The sequence below is a fragment of the Colletotrichum orchidophilum genome (assembly GCF_001831195.1).
Source record: "Colletotrichum orchidophilum strain IMI 309357 chromosome Unknown Scaffold_153.1, whole genome shotgun sequence".
Lineage (NCBI taxonomy): Eukaryota > Fungi > Ascomycota > Sordariomycetes > Glomerellales > Glomerellaceae > Colletotrichum > Colletotrichum orchidophilum.
Genome location: NW_019173109.1, coordinates 21,031 through 34,356, shown reverse-complemented (window position 1 = coordinate 34,356; position 13,326 = coordinate 21,031). Strand labels below are relative to the sequence as shown.

Genomic DNA, 13,326 nt, shown 5'->3' with positions numbered 1-13,326 from the left:
GCGTACTTGCATTACAAAGCCACACTAAGTCTCCCAGACTTCTCCAATCACCGACTTCCCGCTGGGTATTTTTTCGAGAATCCCAGAGGCCACCGCTCGTAGTCCAGTTCCAGAAGCATGATTCCGTCTTCTGGCTCGTAACCCTCCGGCGCCCTCTTCCATTCCTCAGGAATAGAAATGTACGTCTCGACATAGCTTGCGTTACACGACAAGCCGTTGTATATCGAATCCGGCTCGCCTTTGTTCGTTCCAATACCAGGGGGTGGCGAAGGCAACTCCATGTCAAAAAAGTGTATGTGTTGTGGCAAATCTTGCACCTTTGGGTCAGGCCGTGGTACGCTCCAGTTCATATCAAGCCCCAGTTCCTCCGCCTTACGCTCTAGAGCTTCACGATAGTGCACATTATGGCTTCGCCTAGCCTCATTCAGCAGACCGAAACTCGGCTCAACGGGCTCGCCATCGTCGTCCCCGGCGATAAGGCTATCGAATAGCATCTGATTGTTTGAGAAAATCGCGGCACGAGCGACTTCGGGCCGCATTGGGGGGATTAGCCGTGCGAGAGCCTCGGATGTCGAGGACGCAGCGACGGCAGGATACCAGATTAGTTGAGGGCAGGCTTCGTTGGGAGATAGGATGTAAGACAGATCGTTGTTCATGATTCCTCGCGCCGATATGGCCTTGCGGATGGGTAATTCATCGCCCTCGGGTAGTGGCTGGCTTTTCCACCATTGCGCAAAAAGCGTATTATGATCTGCAAAAAATGTTAGAAGCTGCGGAAAGGCCTCTTCTTGCAAGGGTTGGTCATACATATTCCGCGGACAATACATTCCATCTCGCGGTCAAGGAGTCGAGGTCGTCGCAGTCGATGGTACCTATCTATATCGCCGTTGTATGCTGCCATGAGAATGAGCAAGTCTTTATGGCAGGTGGTCAGGTCGACTGGGAGCGGCTGGCAGAATATCTCCAGTGCTTCTTCATCAGAATCCGGGACTACTGGGGTGATTGAATCCGGGATACCACCATTCCCGTCAAGATCGATGTTCATATCCTCGGTGATGTTGAAGCGAGTCTGTATGAAGCCGCGTCGAAGGCCGAGGCCTAAGGGATCCGACTCGTCGTCGTCGGGCTCGGAATTTCCTTCTTCATCATCCATACGACCACCTGGAGGTTCAAACACCTGGGTCTCCAGCAGGTACGGTCGGATTGCGGTATCGCCGTTCAAAAAAGCAGGCTTCGGTGCCATGATCTTCATGGTACGGTTGTATTCGTCAAAGACTTTGTAGCGACAGGGCGCCTCCATCATCAGATTGAAAATGGCTTGGTTGCCGTTCTCCCGGGCTTCTTCGGCGATGGAAACCTTGGGCAGGATTTGAACGGCAAGCTCCTTGTAGAGCTCTGTGTGTCCAGCGATGGCACAGGCGCGGGCGGCTTGGTAGACCATGGCGGGAAAGCACCGGACGAGCTCTCTGAGGGTGTCTTCTGCGGGAAGGTCAGGAAACCAGATGCAGTAGGGCATATCTTCTGGTCGATCGGGATCCATGTCTGGGACTCGATTACTCATGATGGCTCTCGCGTTCAGGGCACGAGTAAAGAGTGGTAGCGATCCGCGGAGGACCGCGGCTGGGCCGAAGCAAAAGTCCGCGTGGAACCTAATGCCGCGAACAACGTAGAGACGTGTGAGCTCTTGACCGAGATCATGCGGGAGTAGTTTGCCCTTGAATGCTGCCATAGCATCCGCGTGGTTGTATCTGCGAGACCGCAGGCGCTTCTCCAAGTCGTCTGCATCCGCTTGCTCTGCTGTCCGAACTGGTAGATCAGCCATCGTGGTTCGCGTCAAGAAAAAAAAAGCAAAGCGATGGCGCCTTTGTTATCAAGTTGTTTTGTAGGCAGCTGAGAGAGGGGAGGGTGTACGATGAAAGAAGTTCGGTGTTGGGGGTGAGGTTTAGGGTGGGAAGAAGTTCCTTACCGAGACGAGGGTGATTATATCCAAGGTCCAAAGTAACTGTGCCCCACCTTTGCTGTTAGGACGCCGTTGGGAAGCCAAGGTGCAACTATTAAAGTAGAAGTGACCAAAATGAATGTCCCCAAATTTAGGAACCTTAACACTCTTCACACTTGTGGTACTCACTATCGGACAAGTAAGCCGCGTGGGAAGACGAAGATGGGTAGATGGACGCTAAATTCTTATTGACGACTATCATTCAATTTGGTCCATGTTCTCCTAATTAAACCAAACACCCTACTTCGGACAAAGACGTCCGTTTTGCGTGATATAGTACTCAAGCTGATCCGCTACGTACCAATCCTCGGAACCTACAGCAGTTGCCGCATAAAAAAGCCCCCAAGGATCATACTTCTGCTTGAGCTGATACAAATACTCGTAATGGCTACCGTAGAAAGCCTGCTGCCAGTTCGGCTCGTTGATGTCGGCCTCATTAAGATATGCCCCAGCATCGGGGCTAGCTTCCCGCCACGGCTGCAACATATCCACCAAGTTCTTGTTCGCGGCGGCAATCTCCTCGGGGGTGGCCTCCGGACCCCATGTGGCACCAAGCATGGCGTGCATGAGAGTCTTGCGGAACGCTGGGTTAACGGCGTTGGTTTGGTTGATGGAAGGGTTCGCGGCGGCCTTGAAGTTGTACCCAAGCATCATGCCAGCAGACTCAACACTTTGACGCAACGCTTTCGTCTGCGCGGCTAGCTTGATTGGGTGTTCCCAGTTGGAGCGCGGGAAAAGACGGGAAGCAGTGTGAAAGTTCCACGCCCCGACGACTTCGGATTCGGCAGGCCAAGTGTTTATGAGGCTGTTCAGAACGCCGTCGAATTCGGTGTACTTGGCGTTGGTGACGGGAATGTGAAGAGTGGAGAGATTAGAGAAAAGTGGTGCAGAGACGGCGGTCAACCTGGCGGTGTCCATATCATTACCCCATTGAGGAGCCATGGAGAAGCTGCAAGTTGATGCTGGAGCGCACATGATGGACCAGTAGCTGTACATACCAGCGTCGGCATATGCAGGAAACTGGGCGAACACGGCGTCGACACCAGACCAGAAGGTCTCGGTGGAAACGTTGTTGCTGGTGGCGAAGCTGTAAGTAAGTGTGGTGACGGGAGTCTTGGGATATGCTCGGATGACCAGGGAGGTCACGATGCCCCATGTGCTACCACCGCCTCCGCGGAGAGCAAAGAAGAGATCGGGATAGTTCCTCTCATCGACGGAAACAAAGCGACCGTTGGGTAGGACAACCTCCATTGAGAGGACCTGATCTGCGGCAACACCATACATGGACATCAACGGAGAGTGGCCACCCCCAGCAATATATCCGCCACCAATGCCAACAGTCTACTCTGCAGTGTTAGATAGTTTTCATGAATCTACGAGGAGGAATTTGCAATGGGGAACGTACGCGAGCAATGCCACCAACGACATGCAGCTCAAGCTCATCAGCTGCCTCGTAGAGCTTCAAAGCCTGTATTCCAGAGCCGATCTTGAAGGCTGGGCCCGTGTAACCAGACACGCGGTGATGATATTCTTCACCAAGGTACTGAATACTTTGCAGGGCATGTGTCCAGATGGAAAGCGCGCCAGCACCCGAAGACTTTGCGTTGAAGTCATGCCCCTTGTTTTTGACAATCAAGCGAAGATTGAGATTGCGAGCAAAGTTGACCGCGAGCTGGATCTGGGCCACGTTGGTGACCTTGACAACATACGAAGGATTTCCTCCTTGACTACAGTTGGCGCCGGTGCGAGCAACACTGGGAGGGACGCAGCTCACTCCCTCAAAGATGGGGTAGTCCAAGCCAGTCGGCTCAGACATTCTATGATGTTGTCAGTGCGCCGTGAAGAGTTGGTGAATCAAGAACAAGCTTACTGATATTGAGGAGTTGCCCATGCCGCAGTAATTTCATCACACTTGGCGGCGTCATATTGGGGCCATTCCTTGTAGCATGGCGCGGCAGCAGGAACGCCATGGATTAGGGCACCTCCTAAGAGAAGGTCAAGCAAGAACCACGTCAAGTCGGATGGCCATGCGCGGTCACCAGGAAAGACCTTGCAGGAGCGGGCAGCGCGTTTCTCAACAGCAACTTCTTCGTCGCCAAAGTCAAACACACCAGCGCTGGTAATGTTGTATGCTGTCACGTTCGCGATTACGTCTGCCGTGAGTTGAGAAGATTCGAAGTCAAAGTAATCGACCCCTGATGAGGCCGCATTGGGTGCCACCTCCTCGGCAGCCGGGGCAATCGTCTCGGCGGTGATAGCTGTTTGGAGCCATGGTTAGAGACTTCCAAAACTTTGCCCGTGCATACATGCAGATACACGTATGTGAAAGCACTGAGGCGGGGTGGGAATGAATGTCATACCGGACTTTCCAATAGTATCGCCACCTTGGGTCGTCTGACTCAAGATCGAGCCAGCGAGTGACAAAGCTGTGAGCAGAACCGACGATCGCAGCATGATGGCGGATGGCGCGATGTCCGATCCGACAAATTAAGCTCAAACGAACACAAAAGCGGCTGAGAAATATCAACAAGTGCAATGGCCAAGAATCGAGCTTATTGGGGCGCGTCCTCGCCGGACTCGCCTTAACTTTATACGTGCTCGCCCCCAGGTCTGGGGGTATCTATTCAAGGGTGGACTTGGCCCGAGTTCATAATTTATCTCATCGACCACTTCGTGAGTGCACAATCCACCGTGTTCAATATTTGTATGGGGTCTTCGAGACGTGCATGGCCAAGCGTACATGAAGACTTCATCGGAATGAGCCAAGCACAACCTTCGGGTAGCCGATGATGAGCTATCTAATTGCGCTTGCTGCCCTTCGGAGGGACTGCCCGGAAGGGGATTGCTTCAACGTGGAATACCACCCAAGAACCCATAAACACTGCCATGGCACCGTCTAGAACTTCGGAGACCTCCATATTAAATGGCCCAGGATCCCGGCCGGTGTTGGAGTGTTGCTGCGCACTCGGCTGCATGACATGGGGGATCATGGTCACCAGGCGATGCAGACGGTGCATCAAATAATTACTTCTGGTCACCGCCTTCTTCTTGCCCGTTATGACATTTCCATCCGAGCGGTTCCCATTTGAGGATGAATGTATCGTCCTTTGAATCTCACATGTAGGTTTGGGAATCTGCTCGCGTTGAAGACTTGATCTTCAGGGTGCCAGTTGCACGTCCTGGGCTCATTGACAAATGTTATGGAAGCATTGAAGCAGAATGCATAAGGTACACCGGCTAGGATTGCCACTGAAGGAATCAACTACCGGAAATTTTCATTGGCATCATGCATGCGGACTGCATTTCCCCCCTGTGTTTTGTGAAGACTTTTTGCACCAACAACAAAGCCAGCAAGGAATTCGAACCAACGCCCTTCTATCCCGGCCTTCCATTTAGGCTCAGTGTCACCAACCAGCAACGCATGTTCGACATCCGACGGCGACGGGTGCGTGGGGTGGTAATAACATAGATGTAGGCGGGGACGCGCACCACTTTCTCAGGTTCTGTTGGCGCTAGTCACAAGGATATATGGTGTTCTCCATATAATTGCATGGGAAGGACTGGGGGCTAGAACAAACAACGGGATCCTTTCATCAGACTACCAACAATCGACAACCAGCCGGACCAGCAGCAGCTATGACCCTCTAGGGTCTACGTTGATAAAACGATAAAAGTACTTGAAGAGTCAAAGACGGCACAGACGGAAAATGAAAGACGACATTCATCGACTGGAAGTCCAGCTCATTGGTTCATTTACTAAGAAGACCCGACGAAACTTCGTCGTGGATCTATGTAACCACAACAAGACCCAAGTTCATAACTATCAGCGCCGATCTGTCTTCAAAGTGATGACCAAGGCCCACCTGTTGGCTCACAATGGAGCTCTAAGAACGATAGGTCACAATTGTTTCGGGGGGCTAGTCAGCCAATCTTGTTATTTTGAAGTTGATACATCTGCCAATACTTTCCCCGGTTAACCCATATGCGACATGAAGTGTCCTTGTTTTCCGGCTCATTGATCATTTCAGACGTTTCATGCCATGGATATTGGTGAGAAAGGCCGGTAGATTCCTTCAAATCTTACAGAGGGAGCAGGCAAGGTAAGTGAGGTTCTAAACTTTACTCACCTTGAGGGCCCAGTGATGGTCCCGGCAGACCGCCGTGCCTGCATCAAACATAGTTCTCAAGAACGTGTCATTTACCGCAAGCCGAAGCTATTGCGAGCCAGACTGCTCGCAAACAAACATGTAAAGAATCATCCCACCGGTCAGCCAAGGTGGCATGGGCAAAGGGTAGTCTGGTATTTTCGCTACAGGGGTAACATGTGCCGCAATAATTTGGTCAAGGACTCTGGAAATCCAACTACCTTGACTCGAGCTGGGATGCTCAGGTTTGTTGGACCGAGTAATTGTGTAGCATGTTTCCCGCCCGTCGCCTCCGTAAATCGTTGATGGTCGGCGTCTTATACTTCAGTACCAAATTTCGCACTTGCTCGAGAGAATTCTCACTCTGGAAGATCATCCTTTATCCATTTCTTGGTAGTAACCTACTTTCGGTGGCATAGGGGTCAAGCTAAGATGCCAGAAGCTCCCAAAAGTTGGCTACAGAACCTTGGTATTGCCATTGAGGTCGTTGGCCCTTCTCTAGCACTCATTACGACAAGTTTGCGGCTGTATGTCAGAGTTGACACGAAAACTCTTGGCTGGGGTATGTTGAGCGCTTTGCGCCCCTTTTATTCCCCAATGCTCCATGATAACTGATGATCGTAATCGAAGATGATGCCTGCGTGTGTGCTGCGATGGTCTTATCTATCGCACTGGCCGTAGGGTCCATCATATGTAAGCTTCATTTCTGAGGCTTTTGAAAGTCGCTGGAGACCATGACGGCAGCTTATGGTTATCCAGGCATGAAGGAGCTATATATCGGCATCCACTACTGGGACCTTCCCCTACCAATGAACCCAACAACTGGCATGATATGGATCTACATTGTCGGCGCTGTCTACAACCCTATTCTTTCCCTGGTCAAGCAGTCTGTTCTCATATTCCTGCTCCGATTTTCTGGTGTTAAGGATGTTGTGCGATACATCGTCTGGGGAACAGCTACCTTCAACCTCGCGCTGATGGTTGCGACCTTTATCGTCGTCATCTTTCAATGCACGCCCATCGAAAAGAACTGGAAACCGGCCATAGCAGGAGAATGCATCAACCAATTCTCTTTTGGGATCTCCACGGCATGCTTGACTATTCTAACAGACCTTATCGCTGTTGGGCTCCCATTCTATATCTTCTTGGGCCTGAAGATGCAAAAGAAGAGGAAGATTGGGTTGATGATTGTCTTCATGCTCGGCATCGTGTCCGTGACCTTCCACCCATTCAAACTCTCGCTTTTTTACATTTGCTAACCTTGTTCAATGGCAGAGTCACTGCAGTAAGTGTAGTTCGTCTGGTTTTCCTTGCCAAAAATTTTACCGACAAGAGTCTCGATGCAAACTTCTCTCTTGGCTTCTGCGTTTCCTCAATTGAGTGTAACCTGGCCATAATTACAGCATCCGCACCTGCGCTATGGCCTCTTATCCGTCGATGGATGCCTCAGCTCAAGTCTTCCAAGGATCAAGGCTACTACAGTCACAAATACCACACTGGTCGGCAAGGATGGGTAAGGACAGGCGATAGCCATCAAGACGTGCCCGCAACTGTCAACGGCACCATTGGCCTGAGGGAACTCAGCAACCGGCATGCTAAGACCGGAGTCCACTCCCACGCCTCTTTTGCTCGAGATTCGGATGAAGAGTTGATGAATGGTACCGGGATCATGCGAACAACAAACTTCGCAGTGTCGCGGGAGGGCTATGATTAGCGTGGATCGGGCTGATGTATCATCGTATTGAAGATTTCTCTGTGTGGCACGTGGCAGCACAAGCTGATGTCCGATTCAAATGCCTCGAAACCTTCGTGTATGGTGGTTACTGTGATCATCGAAGAGCTCACAGTTGCGTGTCAACCGTGTTCGAAATTTTCCGCCACGTATGACCTTCCCACCATAACTAGGAGCACTCAGAATGATTTGATCAAAAGAATGAGATAGAATTATTAATAAACTACGTAATTACGTTATCTCGTACTTGTTCAGTTAAACGCTTTCTGTCGTGCAGCGATAAATCTCAGTCACTGGGTGAGAGCTTGTAACCAAACCTCATTCCAAACGGAAAATTTTGGCACATTTGGCTTCACGACGACTCTTTCCAAAGACCGGAATGTTCACATCTTATTGATGGAGGTCAGCCCGAGCAAATGATGACAAGGAATAGGTTTGGAAATTATCATAGAATGGTCAGAAATGTGCTGGATGCTGTCCAACAACTCTGCTTGATGGGCCACGTCAAAACGAGCTGTAGACGAGTCGACTGCCTGAAAATGCTCTCACAGTAAACCGCCTTTAACCTTGAGATGCGTGCCAATTTGGCTCGCGTCAACGTGCCGTCCCGTCCGCTACACCACGCCGGATAACGTGGGTGTCCTCCGATCCGGGCGCACCGGCGCCGCTGTTATCGCACCCAATTGCCCCAGACTCTTGCTTCGGGGACACAGGATTAAAGTTAAGTAATTTCTGCCATCCGACGCAGCCAATACCACGTTAGGTGCAGTGCGCGCGGCACGGGAATGCCGAATGAGTCGCCTAGTCCTTGGCATCCTGTGTTAAGGCCCCCCGCCTGCTTTACCCCCTTAGGCAGGAGATGAAATGCCGTGTGGCGGCCCCATGTTCCTTTGCTACCGTATCCCAACTAGTCAAGAAACTCTGACGTCTAAATGCCAAAACCTTGGAATCACGACGTTGTAATTTGTCTATTAGGGGTGTAGGAAGGACTCGGCGTGAATGCCCAATTAGGAGGGAGCTTTTCTTCGTTAATCTACAGGCAATGGTATCCCGTCGGCAGCTACTGGTTCAGATAAATATTCTCGTCGATGGCTTTTGACCAGTGATTGTTACTCGACTTCATCCCCTGCGCAGAACACATTCGTTACAATGGCCAGACATCGTGCCTCAATCTTTGGGCTCATAGTCGCAGTCAGCGTCTCGGCTTTTCTCACCGAGGAACAATTTCCCTGGCAACCTCCTGGACCGGGAGATTTACGCTCGCCATGTCCGGGTATCAACACTCTCGCAAACCACGGACTGCTGCCGCGGGACGGTCGGAACATTGACCTTGAAATTCTGGGAGAAGCGACAGCACTCGGCTACAACATGGAGCACAACACCATGCTAGCAGTCGGCATCCCCGCATTGACGACATCGACGACGGGGAATAGCTCGACTTTTCACCTCAGTGACGTTGATCAGCACACGCCGCAGGTCATTGAGCACGACGGGAGCTTGAGCCGAGACGACAAGTATTTCGGCGATAGCAATAGTTTTAGTCATGCTGCATGGGGCCGCACATTGGCTTCTTGGGGTGACATTGAAATCATCGACGTACGTCTTTTGAATTTTTGGCACTCAAAGTGATGATCGTCCGTTTCTTGGAAAGCTAAAGAAGAATTTGTAGTTTGCGGCTACTGCAAGAGAGATCAAAGCCCGTTTCGAATGGGGCGAGGCAAACAACCCCGAGTTCAACGGTACCTTTGCACGAACAGGCGCACTCCTTCAATATGCCTTACTTTTGTCAGCGTTTGGGGACTACGGAAACGCCAACATGACTTTGGTGCGGTATTGGGTCGAGCATGAGAGATTACCCCTAAATTTGGGTTGGCAGCCACCGGTAGCCAACATTAACTCCACCATGAACAGACTTATCGCTGCTAACATCTCTGCTTTATGGGTCTAAACTTCAGGGTTATTCCATTGTGGCGTTACGAGACGCTGCCGTTTCGGGATCGTGTTCTGTCAGCTAACCGGGGTTGTTGGGTGTGTATAAAGTACCAACTGTGTCAACAGCAATATATACTCGATTCATCCTGCGTCACTTCCCATTGCATTTATGAGTAGGGGATAGGTGCGAGAAAAAAGCAGATATTATGGAAGCTACCAATTAGAATACACGACACCCTCATATGGTCTAAGCACAAGATGTCCACCCTCAATGCTCTCGGCGTTACTGCCAAGTAACCGCTTCCATCCATCAGACTCTTGCAGCTTCATCTTGTGCTCCTTATCAGAAAAGTTCAAGAGCACGAGTGCCTTCTTTCCCTGGTAGTTTTCCATGATAAAGGCGAACACTTCCTCACTCTCCTCAAAATCCTTCAACTCAGAGAACGTGCCATATACAAAAACATCCTTCTCCCGCTGTCGGAGGCTCAACACTTGTCTCCAAAATGCCAGCACACTATCCTCATCCTTTTCTTGTTGTTCAACGTTCCACTCGCCATAGTCGTCGTTGACTCGCATCCACGGTTTCGAGCCCTTGGTGAAGCCACCATGAGCTTCAGCGCTCCACTGCATGGGCAATCTTCCGTTGTCTCTCGCCTTGAGTCTCATCTCCGCCAAGACGTCCGACATATCTGCGTCTTTCCCCCTCTTTTGGAGCACGCTCTGGTAGTAGTTCTTGCCTTCAACGTCGGCATAATCATCAATCGTCCATGACTCTGGGAGGTTGGCCATACCAATCTCTTGCCCCTGGAGCAGGAAGAGTGTGCCACTCATAGTACCGAGATAGATGGCTAACATCTTGGCGGCCTCTTTCCTGTACTGGGGCAAGTCCGATGCGTATCGCGAGAGCGAGCGGCCAGAGTCGTGGTTGTCAAAGTAGACCGTGTTCCAGCCGTCGCACTTCGGCATCGCCTTTTGCCACAGGTTGGTGATGGTTTTCAGTTTGGAAAGGCGGAACTCGCCGTGCTCATACTTGTGGTTCTTGCCGAAGTCCATGTCAACAATGTCGCCGGTGAAGAGCATGTTGAGTTCGTGTCTGTCCTTGGCGACATACTCGGCGACGCTTTTCTCGTCCTTGGTGAACCCCAGTTCGCCAACCGTCATGCAGCCGTGTTTGTCGAACACTTTCTCGCGCATTTCCCGGATGTACTCGTGCATCCTTGGGCCGCTGGCGTAGTATAAATCTCCGGGCTGAAACTCCGAGTTGGGCCGGGTCACGGGTGCGTCAGGCAGGTCGGGATGTTTGGACATGAGGTTCATCGAGTCGATCCGGAAGCCATCGGCGCCTTTTTCCAGCCAAAACTCCATATCAGAATACGTTGCGCGACGCATTTCCTCATTGGTCCAGTTGAGGTCTGGCTGGGAAGGCAAGAAAAGCGAGAGGTAATATTGGCCCGTTTGCTCGTCCCATGACCAGGCACTGCCGCCAAATAGAGATGCCCAATTATTAGGCGGTTGACGATTGCCACTCGAGTCGATCTTGGGGTCCCGCCAAAAATACCAATCCCTTTTGGGGGATGACTTTGATGAGCGAGACTCTCGGAACCACTCATGTTCGTCACTGGTATGGTTGACAACGAGATCCAGAAGTATCTTGATCCCTCTTTCATGGCAACCTTTGATCAAGTTCTCTGCGTCTTCAACACTGCCATAAGGTCTGTGGATGTCGCGATAATCGGAAATATCGTAGCCCATGTCATTTTGAGGGCTCTTGAAGATTGGGGACAGCCAAATAGCCGTGGTGCCTACGGATTTGATATAGTCCAGCTTCGAGATGATGCCGGGAATATCACCAAGCCCATCATGGTTGGAGTCGAGAAAACTAGGTGGGTAGATCTGGTAGACTACAGCTTCTCTCCACCATTGCCTATCCGGTGGACCTGAAGATGGCATAGTGACTTGGAAGAAGAATGGATTGCGAAAGACAAAAAGTGTATGTGAGTGAAGCTGGAGTGAAATCAAGGATCTGGACGTTCATGGGCTCAGATAGAACTGTCGCCCAAAGCAGTCAGACTTTTACACTTCTTATGTTCGGATCCCAGCTTCTGAAATTGGCTCGTAAGAGTTTAACACCCCGCAGCTACCCCAGAACAACAAAGTCTCAGTGATGATTGGGGGTTACTCTCGGAACCTTTCGCACTAATAACAGCCGCATCTGTCTTTCCTGCGTGACGCGATGGATGCGGCCGAATCGGCATAGTTAAATTATAATTCGCCCGTGCCAGCGTGGGGAAGCTACTAATGCTGGCAACAGTCATCCAGCGCCACAATGTTACGGCCAGCTAGTCGTAGTGAGGTTTGTATTAACAAAAGTCGGGGCTGCGATACTCATAAACAATAGTCGTCGTAAAAATAGCTTTAATAAAACTATTATTTATAAATTGTAAAATAAATAAAGCTTCGGTAATTAATTGTAATCTTATTAAATAAGTTCTTAATAAAAATAATTAAAAATAATCGTTAGATTTAATATAAAAATTAATTATTAAAAAAGTTATAAAAGTCTATCCTTAAGCCTAGCTCGGGCTATTTTATATATAAATCTTAATTATAAATATATTTTTTATAATATTTTATTTACTATTATCCGACTATTTATTAAACGGTCGTCCGTTTTATATTTCTATAATCGCTTATTTTATTTATTTATAGGCGTTTATTTTTTATTTTATTATACGATCGTAATTATATAATTTATTTATAATTCTTCCGTCCTAAAGGAAGCCGTTTAAATTCTTATTATTATATATATAATATAATAGCCGCCGTAGGTTTTATAAAGTAGGGCCCTAATTTAATAATATATATTAAGTCGTAATATTAACTCCTCCTTTTAAAAGTCTAATCCCTAAGCTTATAAATAGGTTATTCGTTCCTAAATTAAAAAATCGTTAAATATTTTTATTAAAATATACTAACGCTATATTAAATTAAATTAAAAAATTAAAATCGTAAATAGCTACGTCTCGTCGCTATTTATTATATATTATTCGTTTTTTTAATAAAAATATAAAAATAATACCGTATTCGAATTATCGTTTTTAAGGTATTCGTTATTTAGTTCTCTTTAATTTTAATATTTACGGAATATATTATTATTTAGGTATTTTATATAATATTTCTATTAATACTATTTATATTTATAAGTTTTTTAAAGACTATCTCTTATAGGTCCTAATTAATAAGTATAATAAATCGTTTAATAATAAAATCCGATCGCTTTAATTATAAAAAATAAATAAAAAAATCGCGATTTTGAAAAAAAGCTATAAAGTTATAAAAAAAAGCTAAAACTTATTAAAAAGCTTAGGCTAAATAAAATAAATCGTTATTTAAATTAAAACGCCTTTATTTTTAAAAACGAATAGTATTTAAAAAAAGTCGTATTATATTAAAAGAATTTCCTAAGGATACCGAAAGTATTTCTTTAGTAATTTAAAAAGTATAAGTTAATAATATTT

At 48.3% G+C, this 13,326-nt stretch overlaps 5 protein-coding genes across 5 annotated transcripts; 2 read left to right on the top strand and 3 right to left on the bottom strand.

Moving 5' to 3' along the window:
* Window positions 1-47: 47 nt before the first annotated feature.
* Window positions 48-1,822, bottom strand: CORC01_12431 (uncharacterized protein; the record flags this gene model as incomplete). The annotated part of the gene is made up of 2 exons (XM_022624052.1): window positions 48-751; window positions 808-1,822. The coding sequence occupies 2 exons, from the start codon at window positions 1,820-1,822 to the stop codon at window positions 48-50; spliced, it is 1,719 nt and encodes a 572-aa protein (XP_022469432.1).
* Window positions 1,823-2,239: 417 nt separating this feature from the next.
* Window positions 2,240-4,453, bottom strand: CORC01_12430 (FAD binding domain-containing protein; the record flags this gene model as incomplete). Its single annotated transcript, XM_022624051.1, has 4 exons — window positions 2,240-3,340; window positions 3,405-3,816; window positions 3,870-4,257; window positions 4,360-4,453. 4 exons carry the CDS (start codon window positions 4,451-4,453, stop codon window positions 2,240-2,242), a joined length of 1,995 nt encoding a protein of 664 aa, XP_022469431.1.
* A 2,425-nt stretch (window positions 4,454-6,878) lies between these two features.
* CORC01_12429 (uncharacterized protein) lies at window positions 6,879-7,858 on the top strand (the record flags this gene model as incomplete). Its single annotated transcript, XM_022624050.1, has 2 exons — window positions 6,879-7,354; window positions 7,420-7,858. The coding sequence occupies 2 exons, from the start codon at window positions 6,879-6,881 to the stop codon at window positions 7,856-7,858; spliced, it is 915 nt and encodes a 304-aa protein (XP_022469430.1).
* Window positions 7,859-9,025: 1,167 nt separating this feature from the next.
* CORC01_12428 (uncharacterized protein) lies at window positions 9,026-9,824 on the top strand (the record flags this gene model as incomplete). The annotated part of the gene is made up of 2 exons (XM_022624049.1): window positions 9,026-9,472; window positions 9,546-9,824. 2 exons carry the CDS (start codon window positions 9,026-9,028, stop codon window positions 9,822-9,824), a joined length of 726 nt encoding a protein of 241 aa, XP_022469429.1.
* A 197-nt stretch (window positions 9,825-10,021) lies between these two features.
* CORC01_12427 (glucan 1,6-alpha-glucosidase) lies at window positions 10,022-11,758 on the bottom strand (the record flags this gene model as incomplete). Its single annotated transcript, XM_022624048.1, has 1 exon — window positions 10,022-11,758. One exon carries the CDS (start codon window positions 11,756-11,758, stop codon window positions 10,022-10,024), a length of 1,737 nt encoding a protein of 578 aa, XP_022469428.1.
* Window positions 11,759-13,326: the final 1,568 nt, after the last annotated feature.